We start from the raw sequence: 18,598 nt of genomic DNA on the forward strand, positions 1-18,598 counted from the left end.
TATCCATATAATCAAATTGTGTAATAAAAAAGATAATATATCTTCTCTTAATGAAATAAATTTTGTTTTAATTACAATTAAAATGTTATTCTTTGTCGTTTTACTACTATTTGTTTTCTTTACAATAATTTAAGAAAAAATGAAAATACAAGGAAAGAAAAAAACAAAAGATGTTGGAAAAGTGACATGTGTCGGAGTCAAATCCTCACTGCTAATCCAAATCAAATCTAAGTTAACAATACAAGGGAATGAACGGAAAACAATGGTCTAAATATGATTTTAACCCCCTTTATTACATTGAAATTTGATATTTAATTTCCCTATTTTAATTTGTTATGTGTTTTTCTGGTAATATTCTTAGTATGTCAGTTATTATTAAAATGATAATTTGTGTACTATTCATATAGTGAGGAATATATTGAACATATCTAACTAATAATATATTTAATTAATAATCTCCAGAACAAACGGTTAAAATCTCTCAATAAATATATATCCTCTCTTCTCATTATGAGTAAAATTTATTTTTCCTCTTTTTCAATAGTAAAAATTATTTTAAAACTAATAATATATTTATATATTCATCAATGCTTAGATTGTATTTAAAATAAACTATGTCGGGACATAGGAAAATGTTCAATACAATGTTGAAGTGTGGGTGACATAAGGACTAGATATGGACGAATAGAACTAGAATATGATAATATTTAAGGCTATAAACAACATTTCGAAACCAACCCCAGATCATCAAAGTGCTGTTCTCTTTGTTTTGATTAGAGAACTGCTGCAATGAAATTGAGAAATTCATTTAGATTATGTTTGAGGAGCTGCGATTGTAAGTAGATTGACTTTTTTATCTTAAAAGTCATCGCTACGAGAATTCCGTTCTACAATTCCACCTAATCAAGTGCTAAAACTCCTTCAATTGAATCAATAACTTTGTATTATGGAAGAAGTTATGTAATTTTTTGTTTAGTTTAGGGGGGGGGAACTACATCATCGCTTTAAAATGGCCACACAGATGGTCAAAAAATGTATTAAATATTAACTTTAAAAAAGTAGAGGGACTCAAAATAGAATTATATAAGAAAACAATAATAAATCTTGTCGCGCCGCCAAAAGTGTAGCCGACAGAAAACGGCGGAGTTAAAGACGAAGAGGCGCCAGAGAATGCCACGTCAACAATTGATATGATACGTGGAATTGGAAGAAGATAAAATTTCTGCCATCCCAATCCATGTCCAGCTCAGCGTACCTCGCCACTTTTATTACAACGCTGTAACATCCTTTTCCCAGCTGCATGGTCCCCACATTTTCTATTCAATTTTTGTTAATAAGGAGTTTAATAGGGTATCTAATAACTTTGATGATTAAAATATTGTTGTTATTTATTATCTTATAATTATAAATTTATAAGTTTATATATCACGTATATAAAAATATAAAAGTTTATTATTAAATAATTAATTTTTTTAAACATATATTATCTTATTTTCACTCTAAATTTATAAAAAAAATTAAAATTTTAAGATTTTAAATTTAACTTTTATCATTTCTAAATCTAATTTGGAATATTCTTATAAACAATCAAAGCTTGAAATAATTAATTTTTTTATTATTTTTTTTATAGAATTTTATTTTTAATTTACAATTTTAAAAATAATTTTTGTATAATTGTAACTTATAATTTTAACAGTGTTGTTGGTATAATATATACTTGTAACTTATAATTGTAATTATTTTTCTCCATCACATTATTATAAAAAATAAACTAATTAAATACACACATTTATTTAATAGTTATTTTAGGTTTTATATTCGTTTCATGTCATGGATCATCCCCAAATTTTTTTATACAATGATATTGTATCATTCATCTAATTTGGATATCTTAATATATAATTTTTGTGTGAGTTTATGAGCAGAAATAGATATAGAATTCCATATTATAGAGATAAATTTATAAATTAAAGGATATAGAATTGAAACACAATGAGCTTAAGGTTGGATTACTTATTATCTTTTTGTTTCATATTTAAGAGAATCGTATAGAGGACAATTCGATTTTATCCTTTATGGTCTAAATTTACAGGAGGAGATGGTACAATATGCAGATAATGATCCAGCTGCATTTGAAGCAATGAGTTTAGTGTTTGTTTCAACAAACCTTTTTTATGAGATTTGGCAACGTTCGAGGGTTCAATGTAGTTGAATAAACTCCCATCTCACTGTCTTTTTTGCAGAGAAAGCTATTGAGGTTGCCCATGGAGCAGCTAACAGATGGACAGGTACTTTGTTTTTACCTCTTGCTTATTGATTTCCTCTTCCTTTTCCTTTTCATCTCCATGGTGTTGGGTTTATTTTTCAATAATTTCGGGCAATATTTGGTATTTTTGTTAACAATAACGATCGAAATCTTTGCAGACAACATCTTCACTGTGAGACAGTGGTGCTCAAACAACTTTCCTGAAGCCAAAGAGCAGCTTGAACACATGTACAAGGAGGTATATTGTATGCTGTCTTTAATAATTCTCTAGGGTGCCCAAAGTTGGTTTTACATTCCAAATTCATTAAGAAATGCTCAAATCCGAAACCTTGACAATGAGTTAGTTCTGGTTGAAATCTGCTTGCCATGGGGAGTTTTATGTTGTCAAGACTTATTCCTATAAGTATTTTGTGTGCTAAGAGGTTTTCTTCTCGAATCCTGAAACAGATTGGAATCACCGATGATTTCGATTACGTGTAGTTGTTGCCTCCGGCCATTCCACTCCGGGCAGTCGGCGATGGAGAAGGCAATCCTTAGGTGAGATCATGTCTCTTTTCAGTAAACACACTGTATGCAAATATCATCTCTCAGTTGTTTAATTCTAGGCCAAGGGACAAGGTGAACATAGGTTCATCTAGTACTTTTATAGAGAACGAATTCTAGTATCTTAATTATAACAACTTTTTCTTTAATTTTATTTTGAATCGCTAAATTTAGATACTTAAGAGTTGAAAACATTGCCCGATGATATCAGATAAAGAACTAATTGAACTTAAACCGATAAAGAAGAATATATCTTAATAATTAATTAAAATAAATTCGGATAAACCTACACATTTCATTTGTTGGGATTCTGATTAAGGATGGTTATAAGTTGGGTTTTTTTTCTCATCCAAATCCAATTTAAGTATTATACCTCTCCATCCGTTATTTAATCTTATTAAGGTCTAAGGAGGTTTTACCCGATCAATTTTTAGGATAAAAACTTGTACCCAACCCGACACAACTATATATATATTTCATTTTTATTCAGTAAAATATGAACCTAATTGAAAAAAAATATATATAAAGAAAGATATTATTATAATTATCTCTAAATATATAAGAAATAATTATGCTATTATATTAGATCTGGTTGAAGATTTTTCATTCTAAATCCGGCCCGGCCTCGTCCTTTAGAAACACCTACCTTTCTTGACTTAATTTTTTTTTCTAAACAAAGACTGTTCCCATGCCCATCCTTAATTGTAATTGATTGTTTAATCGGGTGATCTTCCAACAATAAAAAGTATTATAGAAGGTTTTGAGAGTGCCTCAGCTGAGGAGAACATGATCCGAAGAGATCATGTTTGTACTTAACGTAGCTTACCTCAGGCGTATATATGGATTCAATTGAATGATTTGGAGACTTAGAGGACCTAATTGGAGACCTTAGCGAAGTTAGAGAACCAATTGGGGAGACTGGTAAATTGTGATTAACTGGCGCGATGGGACCTCGAACTTGATCCCGAGCAAAGGGTATTGAAGAGCAACATTGATACCATTAAGTCTTCAAATCCTTCAATTGGGTCCCCGTACAACGACTCAAAGATAAATCTCTGTATGTATAAATAATATAATTTATAAAACCTTATTCTTTAGTTAAAATATTTCTAAAACTAAGATTTATTAAATGGTCGACTGATTAAGGATATTAATGTTGTTTTATTGATTTCAAATTCCGACATTTATCTTATGAATGCAATTACCTCTCTATTTAATTAAAAAAAACCTAAAAACCATCTATGGGGTCGACAAATAAAGTCCCAAAGTTAAAACAACACCAAACACCTCACCAATCTCTTAATAAACCAATTGAGAAGTTTGAGATTATAATATATTGTTTTTTTAATAGTTTGAGGTGATTACAAGATATTATCTGTTCATAATTTTTCTTAACTATTGACAACATGCACCTTACAGACACAACTATTTGAACTCAAAACGTCAATAGATAATAACACTCTTTTTAATTACTAAGATCATTTTATTGGTTCGAAATTATAGTATATTGCTCTTTGCCCTGTTGTATAAGGTAAGCATAGTTGTCAAAATGGAATAAAACGTGAACATGAATTGATACAACCCATAATTCATTCCAAAACACAACATATGGTAACGCCCAATTTGTAGCCTATAAACGTGTAATAGATTTCAACCTCCATTGGTCCATTTTGTGTCCGAACAATCACCCTTTTAACCCCAAATATGCTCTGATTCACCATTCTCCAATGTCTGCCACTGCTTCACCTACGGCAAAGTCCAAAAGAAGTGATCGTAGAGGTTTCTGGAAGGCGATGAAACATGTTTTTGTATGCTTCAATCCGATAACATCATCGAACTCGAGGAGAAAGGAGAATGCCGTTGTGGCGATGACCTCCATGAACTCGAATTTCGGTTCGCCTTTGCCGGACCATGCGTACAGTGCGATGAACGCAGAAGAGCGTGACGAGAATTTGAAGTTAGTTATTACGTATTGCAACAATTCGATGATGTCGGCGTTGTAATTGTTCTTTTTACGTTTTTGTTTAAGGACTCTTTAGATTGTTTAACTGTCTCAAAATGTAAATGTCATTCCCCCCCCCCCATTCTTTCTGAGTTAATTGCACCACAATCCATGACTCTAAATTCATCCCTGAACTTGTAAACATTTTGATTTCATCCTCGATCCATAACTTTCATTCTAAATAAATATTTAAAAATTGAACGTTATAATTTTCAAAACTATTAGTTTCATTTTAATTTAAACCCTAAACTTTTGAACATTTCATCCCTGAACTTGTAAACATTTTGATTTCATCCTCAATCCATAACTTTCATTCTAAATAAATATTTAAACCGTTGAACGTTATAATTTCATCTAAATTAATCTCTAAACTTTTGAACATTTAAATTTCATCTAAAACTATCTATATATGCAAATCACATCTTATGTTAGTAAAACCGTTAGATGAAGCTATATTATTATATGTTTATAGAAAAATTAGATTAAACTGTGGCTGAAATTAATCATATATTCGGATAATTTGAGGATGAAGTTGAAAGATTCAAAAGTTTGTAGATCAATTTAAATACATTATACAAGAACTAGTTTTATTTAATGTTGTTTTTCCAGTATAAGGGCTTTACCATACAATTTTTTCATTGTAACATCAGAATTCAAACCTTCAATCTTATTTAAGAACTTAACGTCCCATCCCGTTAATAGTAGTTATATTTAATTTTAATGGCAACTATAGGAATCAATTGAAGTAATAAAGTTAGTTTTGGGTTTAATTAATCTAGGTCGGATTATTTTATGTTTGAACAATTTTGGGTTAATATAATTCCAGGTTCGAGTCATAACTTAGAATTTGGGCTGGTTTATGTTCAAGCCATTTGAGTTTGGCAATCGGATTTTTTGGGATTTCGGTCATTTTGGATTCGAACTACTTGAGCCTGAGAAATGATTCCAACCCTCCGGTGTCCCAAAAGAACAGTTTTGTTGCATTAGAGCAAGCTCCATATCAAACAAGCTTTTGAGAAACAAATCAATAAACAAATGTTACAGGTAATATAATACATCTATGTGATCTCAAGGACCTGTATAAATATGAACAATGCAAACAGTAGTTAATAGGAAAAGAACATGTTCTATAAGAATTCGGAAAGAATCTATATTTATTTGGGATTCTGTCTGATTGAATCTAAGTGCGCAGTCAAGATGTCGATATCGGGAAGCTTCGGATGAACATGGCTAGCATTCTGCTTAGATTGGCCCTCGCCGGTTGAAGTTTGAGTCGTCAAACTTTTGGCACTGGCAGATGATATAATCTTTGGTACAGAAGCGGATGACTGCTCCTTTTCCGATGACTTGAGAGTTGTATCAGATGAAGACCTTTTGATCTCTGAGACCAGCCTTGAGGTTGCTTGTGATGACAACTGGGGATGACTATAATGTCCCGAGAGATCATCGGAGTTCTTTTTCTGAGGCCGATTCTATGGTAGTGACTCATCAGCATTTGAACTCCTTGAGAAGGAATCGTTGTCCCGGCCGTAGTTGGAAGCAACGGTATCTTTAAGAGCAGAGCTTCTCTGTGAATTTGAAAGAGAGGGCTTCGTTCTTCGAGAAAAACCAGTGTTGGAAGAAGCATTGAAACTTGTTTTAGGAAGGCCTTCATCAGAACCAGAATATGGGACAGCTACTCTTAAGCTAGATCTTTTGTTTTCTTCAAAGCTCGGTGTTTTGTTGTATTGGTCTTGAGGTCTAAAATGTAAACTTGTGTTTCCAATTTTAGTCAGTTGTTTCTGGATCGATAAATTTCCGATCCACCGCACCAGCCAGTTAGTAGTTAAACCAGTTACCATTATCATCAATAAACTGATTAGGTTGACAATAGGGTAGAAGTAATACGAGGGGTTAATGGAGATAAGTTGATGACTAATTTGCACTATTACCATTAAACTCTGCAAAGATAATGAAATAATAGCAAGGGATTATTAGCCTAATCTATCAATATTTATTGCGGGCTATCAAGCTAATCACTGATTTCTCAGCTTCAAAACTCTCATGTCTGGTGTGATCGCAATCCAAATCGTGCAAACGATGATCAAGGCATACGCATTCGATTCCTAGAAAAGCCTTCCTGTCTGAATCACCTTCAGACATAGTAACCAGTGAATGTAAAACCCCTTCCCACTATCTCACCGGCACAAAACCATGCGAAGCACTCCAGTCCGAACAAAGCAGCAATACTGGCATCTTCGACCCTCAGTTCTTTCCTATTCTTCCACATGTGCTTGACATAATCTAGCTCCTTCCAGAATGACTCAGTACGGCCAGGGATACTGCAAAATTTGAATCGAAAGGAGTCATTATGATTCTGATTTTTGGCCGGTATTACAGCCTCCATAGAGTAACCTAATACTTGATTCTAATGGACAGCATAAAACAACAAGGAAATTGCAGATAATCATAGTTATCATTGACTATTTGTACCATACAAAACCATAAACAATCCATTACTTCCCATCCTACCAAAGATGAAACCAGCAAACTCCCAAATAAAAGCCACAATGCCACAAGACAGGAGAGTAACAGAATGACATTTATCCTGAGAATTCTCGAGAGAATGGTTTCTAAATTCTTGCTCACGTGTATGAAGTAAAAGTTAATCCAACCCCTACATCAATAACAATATACTGCCAGAAGATCACCTGAGGATGTTCAATTTGAACAGCAAGAATTTCACTTCCTTACGAAAAATCCAAGTTCTCCTATTGAAAAATGTTCTCTCACAAGTCACAGTGGCCACGAATGTTTCCTATTAGCATGCAAACAAAATTCACATCTAGTAGACCAGAATCCTAATCCCAACCTTCGTCCACAAAACTTCGCAACAAAAACAAAACCGGAAACACCAGAGTGTTCTAAACTCTAGAATTTATGAATAATGCAAGATTAAATATGGAAATATGAGAGAATGATGAACACATTTGACATTACTCTAGAAGTGAGTAATTGTGCAGCCTCGGTAAGAAACAATGTCAAAGCACAAGGGGTAATCAAATACATGCCTGAAGTAATGCAATATCAATTTGTCCAAATCTACTAACAACAACCAGATAAAGTTTGTATCGTGGCATGATTACCAGATACACACGTGTGTATATAAATTAAAAAGAAAAACAGAACCGTTTGTTCAAGCAGCATTGAACAGGCTACAACTATGACTGGAAATATTACCACTGCAAGATTTAACTTTTCACACTGAAGTTAAAAACAATTTCACCCCTTTCCATCTCTATCAAAATAAGGAAAAAAGGAAACCTGGTTTGTGCTTAAGAAATTAAACTACGAATCAACATGACTGATAAGTTGGACTAGTTCTAAAATATTTCCTTCACTATTTATGTTAGCCGCTATTTCAGTCAGTTAGATAAAGCATGCTTCAATCTTTTTTGTTATTGTAGCCTCAAACCATGGGAGCTTTACAAACAAAAGTTTAACATCTAATACACGATATCATTTCTCAAAACTTTTGATGCTGGAAGAGAAAACCATAAACTAACAATCAAGTGGGCCAACAAAAATGAAATCTAACATGCAAACATACATATATTAGTTGATTTCGATGCAGGAAAATTCACCAACGACCTACTACAAGCAAAAACATATCGACGCACTGCGACAACACAGAAAAAGAAAAATCAGACATCAACATATCAGAATTTAAAGTTTTTCAGATCAGCTAGTAACAGATACCTAGCAAAGCGAGTGTAAAAAAGCTGCTTAGACAACTCGTTGCACTTCTCCACTGTAGGCGGCTCCTGAATGTATTGCTTGTTCTGCTCCAACAACTGCTTGTAGTAAGCAGTTCCGTTCTCCGCCACAAACTTCGACGCTTGGCAAGCCTGAGATTGTAACTGCTTCAATTTTGACAATTTTGACGCCATCAAAATCTGCGCCACATACAAAACATAAAAACAATTAAATAATTAAATTTCCACCTCTGAATTGAGGAAACCTAAAGGAACATAGAATCAACTAATTGAAACACTAAAATAAGCATAGAAGCCAAAAAATAATGGAAAGAAATAGATTGTGCAGTGATTAAGCATTGGAAAACAATAGATCTGATATGAACAGATTACTGAGATGCTTTGAAAGCAAAACTAATGATAGATCTAAGCAAAGAAATTGAATCTTACAATTTATGAAAGAAAATGTACATGAAACAGAGCACGTTGTCGATGGAAGGCAATGGAAGGTGGACTGGTATTGGCTTATCGTGCTTATCTTGGAGAGAAGAGCGAGCTCTTTTGGGATCAGTGGATTCGTTCGCCAGTGGCCTCTTTTGGGGCATTTATTTGAGGTTCTGTGTTTAATTTATGTAATCTAAAGGGACCACTTTGCAATTTCAACAAATTTATTCGGTCAAATACTGTGGTTTACTGCCTATACTAAGCTTAAATTATGAATTTCGTCTTTGTACTCTAATTTGGTCAATTTTAGCCTTATACTTTCTATAAATTAAAATTTCAATCCTGAATGATAGAAAATTTACAACTTGAAAAATAAAAGGATAAAAAAATCAAATTAAAATAAAAGTATTAAACCCATAAGTTATACGTAATACATATACTAATTCAACCAAATTATTTTGTTTTTTAGAATGTGATTATATACACCAAACATCACCAAACTATGGCATAGATCACTAAACTTCAAAAAAATTCTAATTGGATTCTCAGTATATCAGTATTATATCACTTAAATTTTTCTATCAATCTAGTTATTGATTTAGGTGTTGAATGTATGTAACGTGTAGTATTTTTTTTTAAATATGTGGATCAATTGTAAACACAAGTTTGTAATTGGATTCACGAATTTTAAATATACTCCGTAGGACCAAATTTGAACGTTCATTTAATTTGTACTCTAATGGTGAGGTTGGCGGAAGAATATGATTGGTACAACATTGACACTTTAAGCACTCAATTAGTATGTTTTGAAGTTCAAAGATGAATTTTGAATCTGAACCAAAATTTAGGACATTTGATACAATTATACCCTAAAGCCTAACTAATTACAAACAAACTTCACATGAGGAGTCCCCGAACATTTCGATTAGCAATCGGTAGAACTGGATCAAGAGCAGTGTCAAGGGAATGCATCAAGAAATCTCTTGGCTGGTCGAGTTTGCTCATTCCATCAACAACCATATTCTCTTCTCGAGAGAAATCTGTGTACCAGCTACGAAATCTGTGTATCATCAAACTACACGAGAGACCACCAAATTATGGTCATTAATCGATCTTGTCACTGAATTATTTTTTGTCTCAATTCGACCACCAAATTTTTTAATTAATTCAATTAGACTACTCTCCGTTAAAAAAAATGGACTTGCTGACGTGTCCGTTAATAAAACTGGCAGAATTATACATTTGGTCCTTAATATTTACATATTCTATCAATTTAGTCACTATTTTAATTAAATTAAATAAATTTAACTATTCAATTAAAACATGACACGTGTCAATACATGATTGGAAGGTTTTATGTATGAATTTTAAATTATTTAATTTAATGATTTTTTATCCAATCAGGTGGTGACACGAGTCACCACCCCGATTGAAATGGAAAATTGAAGAACAAACGTTACAGGGAGAATCAACCTGTGCCTTTGGGGGAAGATTAACTAGCGCCCAAACCATTGAGCCAAAGCTTCTCAATGGTTCTAACTTACAACAATTTGTATTTGACTTCTAAAAGTTTGTTAATGATAAAAACAATGAAACAAATTATTTGTTTAAATAAATTAATTTTTCTTTAACATTAATCGAACCGAAATTATTTGACCGTTAATCAAACCGAAATTTATTTGAAAATTATTAACTGAACCAAATCCACCGATTTTTTCTTTAACATTAATCGAACCGAAATTATTTGACCGGTAATCAAACCGAAATTTATTTGAAAATTATTAACCGAACCAAATTAACCGAATTTTTTTTCTTTAACATTAATCGAACCAAAATTTCAGTTCGATTAACGGTCAAATAATTTCGGTTCGATTAATGTTAAAGAAAAAATTAGTGGATTTGGTTCGATTAATGATTTTCAAATCAATTTCGGTTTTATTTGACGGTTAAAGAAAAATTAATTTATTTAAACAAATGATTTGTTTCATTGTTTTTATCATTAACAAACTTTTAGAAGTCAAATACAAATTGTTGTAAGTTAAAACCATTGGGAAGCTTTGGCCCAACGGTTTGAGCGCTAGTTAATCTTCCCCCAAAGGCACATGTTTGATCCTCCCTGATTGCAACCTTTGTTCTTCAATTTTCTATTTCAATCGGGGTGGTGACACGTGTCACCACCTGATTGGATAAAAAATCATTAAATTAAATATTTTAAAATTCATAAATAAAATATTCCAATCATGTATTGACACGTGTCATGTTCTAATTGGATAATTAAATTTATTTAATTGAATTAAAATAGTGACTAAATTGATAGAATATGTAAATATTAAGGACCAAATGTATAATTATTCCACTATTAAGGACCAAATATGTAATTATGCTAGTTTTATTAACGGACACATCAGCAAGTCCCTTTTTTTTAACGGAGGGTGGTCTGATTAAATCAATTAAAAAGTTTGGTGGTCGAATTGAGACAAAAAATAGTTCGGTGGTAAGATCGATTAATGACCATAGTTTGGTGGTCTCCCGTGTAGTTTACCCTTATTTATTTAAACTAATTGTTTTATTATTTTAAGTAATACAGGATAAACTACATCCATTTTAATTTTGGATAAATTACAATATAAGTCACTGAACTATGCTCAATTGATTGTATCGGAATTTTTAAAAGCTATACAATTGTCATTAAACTTGATAAATTGTTATAGAATTATCATTAAATTTATCGAACCGTTACAAAATGAGTATTAAATTTATTAAAATTTTATAATTATTATAATATTGTAATGATTATTTTATAAAAATTTGATATATTTAATGACTATTTTATAATTTTTGAATTGCTATTTGAGTATAGTTCAATACATTTGATGTAATTTATCCTTTAATTTTCAACTAAATGTGTAGCCTCATTGACATAAAGTGACAATTTACGGACCCGTTTAAATAACAATTTAAATAATGCATACTCATACCACGAATTAACTTATCTTAATGATTAAATGAATCGTTATTATTCTTATAGATCATAGATTTGAGTATAACGACTGTAAAGGTGATTGGGTGTTCATTATCCATACAATGAATACATTTTGGTTCAATCAACATTTTAAGAAATTATAAATTTGAATATATTTATAATTTTTTAAAACTTTGAAATACGTCATGTTTGAGACCCACCCATGGCACGTTTTCCTATCACATTGATAGCAAAAAGGTTGCATTATAACACACTAGATTAATGATTGAGTTTAATGCTACATTGTTGGTGACAATCAGTTTGGGACTTTGGGAAGTAATATCGAATTTTAATTTGTGCTATATGCAAGTCCAAAAGTTTTATCAATTATATATTATTGACATGATATAAAATAATTAAATTTTAACTCAATTAATATTATTAATATAATATTTTTTTTTAAATTTACGAGATTAAAGAAGTTTTAATAATTTAAATATTATATATATATATATATATTAAATATGATTATGTTGAAAAATTTTAGACCACCCAGCATATTGGATATTATATTGTTAAGATGTTAATTTGGATTTAAGTAATTATATATATATATATATGTAGTATGTGTATATTGATAATAATTAAAAAATATTATAAATAAATATTATTTTATAATAAAGTATACTATTAAAAATTAATTCAAAAATCGAAACCAAAATGATGATTGGACTGTGATAAAATGTGGGCCATTGGGGTCCATAGAACCGCAGATTACGCAATCAAAATCCCATTTTTATCAAACGCCTTATTGGAGAATCAGAGGGTTGAAGAGGGAAGGGAAAGGGTAGTTGTCGGCTGGCCACTAGGATGCAAAAACCATATCATTCTTATTTTGGGTAAAATACAATAAAAGTCATTAAGTTATATTAAAATATTTTTTTAATACGATAAACTTTCAAGTATTACAGAATGATCATTAAATTTATTAAACTATTAAAGAATAATATTTACATGTTATAAAATAGTAATAAATTTTGATAATCTTAAAGATAATTTTGTAATAATTCGACGATCTTAATGATATTTTATAATTTTTAATGATCATTTTGTACGGGTTTAATAAATTTATTGATTATTTTATAATATTTAAAAATTCACTAACCAAAATCATTTTTGACAACATTCAAGATTCAACAATGAAATGTTTCACACATACTACCAACTAATATGAGTTTGACCAAAAAAAAGCTTGGATTTAATTTGGGCATTCTTGAGCGAATCTCAATTTATCGAGTTAGAGTATCTTAATAATCGATTCAAACAACTCAAAAAATTAATTAAGTTTTACAAACAAATCACTCAACTAATTAAATGTTACAAGCAAGTCACTATATGCCGTTAAGTGTGTAATGAACGTCAACCTTTTAGTAAACACTGAGTAACATGATTGTAACAATCGGTAAATCAAGTGGCATGATCGTTATAATTGATAAATATAATGATCTAATTGTAACAATAGTTAAGTTGAGTGAGTTAATTCTTACAATTGATAAAAACCTTTTGAAATTCAATGACTCATTTGCAATCATACAAATCATTGAATGACTTGTGATGTAATTTACTCATAAAATTATTATTTTACCAAAAAATCTATAAATTGAATGAAATCGAGGTTGAATATGTAAATCGTTTTAATGAGTTTAATATAAGAGAACTCGAATAGTTTAATTCTACTCTAAGTTAAACTTAGATAATAATATCTGATCGAGCTCCAGACAAATGTGAGTTTAGAATTAAAACTTCTCACAAACTCTACTCTGTCGTCAACCATGAACTGTATGTTTATGGTTCATAAAATTGATGCTTAATTTGTGCAAAACAATTCAATCAGATGTCAATAACACTTGCCTTTTGGAATCATCTAATCAAACGATAGCTTAGAATATGTGTTGGCATATATAGTATATGATTTGATAAGTATAATTTCATAACACATGAACGTTAGTTATAGGTTAGATGTTTGAAATAAATACATTACTAACAAAAGAACGTCTAATCACTCAAATTGACGACAGTGAAAGATATATAATCACTCATTTCTTTTTATTTTGGATAAAGAATATTCAAAGATCATTTGATTTACACAAGGTAAGATTACTTTTAAAAATAAAACTAGTGAAATGTAACATTACTTACATATCACAGAGAATGTTGTAAAATTACAATGTTTGATTAGAGGAATATAAGACAAGAATAATGTATATTTCCCAAAATGTTCTTGAGATATATTTTCTTAATAAGAAGTTGAGTTCTCAAAATTAAAATGAAAACATATACATGAAAACTCAAAACAATATTTTCTTATTTTCTTTTACAGAAATAAAATAATTTAATATATATTATTAATATAGGATGATTACAAGATTGTATTTGTTCAAAAATTTTCTTAGTAATAAATAATACGCACACACATGGCAAACTCAGCTACTCGAACTTAGGATCTCTCTTAAGAATAACTCTTCCTTAACTAGTAAGACCACTTGATAAATTCAATAATTAAATATTATTACTTATACAATATGGGTAATTATTTCATATATTAGATGTGGATCTCTTCGCAAACGATAACTCATCACCGTGCGTTTTTAATTAATATTTAAATATACTACATAATTCAGTAAAATAATGAGAAAAAATCACAAATCAAAGGAGAAAAATAGAATGAACATACAGATTTTAGGTGGAAACCTTATATAGAAAAAAAAAACTAATGGTCGAAGAGAAAAGAAATTAACTCTAGTCGAGAATTGTACAAGATACTTGTGAAATTAAGCATCGTCACCGGAGAAAATCCCACGTACATACAAATATATGTGCAGTGACACGAAACGGGTTGGGTGACTCGACTCCTACACTTCTACTACCATCACAAACCCCATTTCTTTTCTTTCAAAAATAGTTCTTCAACGAATTGATTACACTACAATTTTTTTATATGGGATAATATATATATCAAGTCATTCAATCGGATATGTAATGAAGTATCCTTTAATTATTATTATCAGTACAGGTCAATCAAGTTTAGTGTTAATGACAAGCTTAGTGTTAATGAGTGTGACTTGATTAGGACATTTGATTGGTAGTTTCTATGATTTGAGTGATTGCATGAATTAAGCTCTTATCTCAAACATTTGATTTTTTATTTTAAATTTATATTTAATATATTATTTGTATATAAATTTATGCGTCAACAATAAATCGTATAATATTATTTGTTAAAAATTTCGATTAAGAGTTAATATATTTTTATTTTATTTTTTCAAAAGGAATTTTAACAAAATATCATGTAATGTATTAATATATATACACTGATAATACATAAACGTAAACATGAGTTCGATTTTCCATTGGTGTTTAGCTGCTGCTTTATTGATTATTTGATTATGCATGATATCTTAAATACAATTAACAACATACACCAAATTTAATAATTTGAAGAGAATGATAAACCAACTAATAAATGTGGTAGTTTTGTGATTTCGCCAGCCTAAAAGCATAATAGATAAAGTTAAATAAAATCTGAGAAATTAAACATGAAAAAGAAAGGATAATGACGGTGATTATAATGTTATTTGTTAGAAAAAAAGCTTCATGTGAGGAGTTATATCTTTTATGATTGTGAGAGATCATGACTTAAATTTTATTTGTTTTATTTCAAAAAATTATCATATTATTTATTTAGTGAATAACTATTTTTTTTAAAAAAATATAAAATTTATTACGAAAATAAAGATTCTCGGATCATATATATATATATATATATATATATAAGATTTGGTTTATTCTCGTTTTATGAATTTTATCATTATCTTATCAATTTTTATAATAACATCTATGTTTACTTTGACAATATATCTTACGATTTTGGATTTCAAATAATAGAATGATAATTAACAAAAACATGACAGATATTCCTCATTAATTATGACAACATATTCCTAAGCACAGTCTCATTGCTTGGATGGCAATCCTCGACAGACTGTCAACTCGAGACCGACTGATGCGAATGGGAATTATCACTGAAGGGAATTGTGTGCTGTGCAATGATAAAATGGAATCTAGAAACCACATGTTCTTTGACTACGATACTGCTCCATTCTTATGGAAAAATATTCTACTTCTCAACAGCATCAATAAACAATGCTCAACATGGGAGGAATTGCTAGTTTGGGCTTCTAGATCTTGGAAAGGAAAGTCTCTCTTATCTACAATCCTTAAGCTTGCATGGTGTGCTTCTTTATACCTTTTGTGGGAGGAGCGTAACAGACGAATATTTAGAGGATACCACCGAGCCAATGATGATCTCCTGATTTGCATCAAAGAATTTGTAGGAATCAAGCTTAGGGGGAAAAACATTAATAGGACTGATAGAGTTAACTCTAACCTTTGTACTTCATGGGGTTTATATTAGAACCGATCTGATGTTTTTTGCATGTAGTTTGTACATTAGGTGTTGAGATCGATATTTTTTTGTAGCATTTTATGCTTTTTTGGGTAATAAAATTGATGAATTATCCAAAAAAAAATTATGAAAACTTTCACATCACACGTACGTGTATTTATTTGCATGGTTTTGGTGGCTCTAGTTATTTTCACTCATTATATTTATATATATCTAATGAAAAATGATAAATTTAAAATATATGAATAGTTGAATGATTATTTTATAATTTTTAGTAGAAAACTTAACAAAACCTTATAATTAGAGTATTCAACAAAGTAGTGCCGGACCATTTGCATACTTTATCCATTAAATAAACACAAAGCGATAGTTTATTGTAATAAACCAGTTTAGGTAACAAGAGAAAACAACTGCAGAAAGTTCTTCTGGATTAATTAGATGGAAGAACTTCTGCGAGGGGAAACTTGCTTATATTCCATAAGCAAGAAAACAAATATATAATCCCTTAACACCTAAACAGCAAAATATATATATAACCAAACATTGCATTTACTGCAAGTTCTTCCTTTGTTCCATGAATTTATGGATTCTTTCCAGTGCAACCCCAAGTGTTTGCTCACTCATGTTGGCGAAACAGACCCTAAACCACCCCGGTTCCAAGCAATGGCACGAAGATCCCGGCGAAATGTTGAGTCTCACTTCGTTTAATATAATCTTCCAAAGAGCCAATTCGCCTTTTCTCGTCGGTTCATCCAACAACGGACTCAAGTTCATCCAACAAAACAACCCTGCATTGCCTCTCAGGCACTCGATCCCGGCTTTCTTCAACCCCACGATGATCGTTTCGTATCTCTTGCTCAGCCTCTCACGGTTCGTCTTTATGTAGTTTTCAGTGAATTCCTTGTTAGACAACATGCAGGCCAGGAGGTGTTGAGTTTGGGAAGAAATCAAAGTAAAGCTCGACATCCTCCTAGCTGCCGTGACGACCTTGTCGTTGTAGGAATATATCGTTCCTACTCGAAAACCGGGGAGGCCGAGATCTTTAGATAGACTGTAAACAATGTGAACTCTCTCCTTCTCCACGTTGTTGTAGCCGCGGTTTTGGAGGATCTCGGCAATGCTTATGAATTCCGACGACACGAAAGTAGACCCGGAGTAGATTTCGTCGGAAACGAGGTGAATGTTTTTACGTACGGCGAACTCGAGAATCATCTCGAGTATAGATCGTTGGACCGTCGAACCTAAAGGGTTCGATGGATTTGTTATGAGAACTCCCCTCACGTTCAAGTTCATAGATACAGCATGTTCATATGCAGCTTCAAGTGCTTCGGGTGTAACTTGGAAATTGTTCGAGCTATAACAATAGATCGGGGCAATTTTCACACCGGTCCTCCACCTCAAATCTCTGTCGAATCTGAAGAAAGAATAGCATAATTAACAAAGTTTTTGGATAGTATTAAATTACGACGGTAACACAGTATAACAACCATATCATAAAGTTTTTTAAGATCATCGCGATACCACAACTGCAACTACAATTACGACAGCGACCGCAATATAGTACTTACCCTGGATAATACGGGGTCGGAACAAGCAAAGCATCACCGGGATCTGCCAATATGAATGTCAATAGCTCATTGGCTGCAGTTGCGCCTGCAGTTAACACTATTCTATCAGGGTCGAATGTCGCTCTTCCCCCTCTGATTTTCTCCATGAAATTCGCCATTGCCTGTACGCAAAAGGATACATGCTTCAGTTCAAGCACATGCATACCTACATACATAAATACATACATACATATGTTAAAGTACCTGTCGGAAAGATTCGAGGCCCTGATAATCTTGGAACAAGGCGTTTTCTCTGAAACCAGGAGCTCCTACACCCCAGGTAGATGCTTCAGGGTGATCTTCCAAGTACTTCTCCAGCAAATCAAATGAAACCTGTCCCCGACAACAAAAGATTATTACATGATAACATGAAAACTGCTTCATCGTCAACTCTCTCTTGTCTCAAAATCTTTACTTACTTGATTCTCAGCAAGTCCCATCTGTATGACACCCGACTGGTTATCTGCTTCGTGGTAAGGGTTTTCATCGTACGCTTTCCAGCCTGCGAAATACGGCGAGTCTTCTCCATGGGTATTGGAAAATGCAACTCTTGATAGCTCAATATCTATAGCCAT

General features: G+C 31.5%; 2 protein-coding genes and 1 long non-coding RNA gene across 4 annotated transcripts; 1 reads left to right on the top strand and 2 right to left on the bottom strand.

Annotated features, from left to right (window-relative positions):
* Nucleotides 1-1,965: 1,965 nt before the first annotated feature.
* On the top strand, nt 1,966-2,910 carry LOC120167839. The gene is made up of 5 exons (XR_005520078.1): nt 1,966-2,003; nt 2,093-2,144; nt 2,244-2,288; nt 2,425-2,504; nt 2,714-2,910. It is a non-coding gene; the product is annotated as an uncharacterized LOC120167839 (long non-coding RNA).
* A 3,808-nt stretch (nt 2,911-6,718) lies between these two features.
* LOC120167804 lies at nt 6,719-9,138 on the bottom strand. Of its 2 annotated transcripts, none has more exons than XM_039176698.1 (3): nt 8,998-9,138; nt 8,550-8,748; nt 6,719-7,132 (listed from the first exon to the last, which is right to left on the bottom strand). In XM_039176698.1, the coding sequence occupies exons 2-3, from the start codon at nt 8,738-8,740 to the stop codon at nt 6,946-6,948; spliced, it is 378 nt and encodes a 125-aa protein (XP_039032629.1). In that variant the 5' UTR covers nt 8,741-8,748; nt 8,998-9,138; the 3' UTR covers nt 6,719-6,945. The 2 variants fall into 2 exon arrangements, with proteins under 2 accessions (XP_039032629.1, XP_039032630.1); XM_039176699.1 differs by having other exon boundaries at nt 8,550-8,746; nt 9,017-9,037.
* Nucleotides 9,139-16,965: 7,827 nt separating this feature from the next.
* LOC120167822 (1-aminocyclopropane-1-carboxylate synthase 7-like) lies at nt 16,966-18,598 on the bottom strand. The gene is made up of 4 exons (XM_039176717.1): nt 18,443-18,598; nt 18,228-18,356; nt 17,985-18,145; nt 16,966-17,830 (listed from the first exon to the last, which is right to left on the bottom strand). Exons 1-4 carry the CDS (start codon nt 18,596-18,598, stop codon nt 16,966-16,968), a joined length of 1,311 nt encoding a protein of 436 aa, XP_039032648.1.

Source organism: Hibiscus syriacus, unplaced genomic scaffold, assembly GCF_006381635.1.
Source record: "Hibiscus syriacus cultivar Baekdansim isolate YM2019G1 unplaced genomic scaffold, ASM638163v2 tig00111701_pilon, whole genome shotgun sequence".
NCBI lineage: Eukaryota > Viridiplantae > Streptophyta > Magnoliopsida > Malvales > Malvaceae > Hibiscus > Hibiscus syriacus.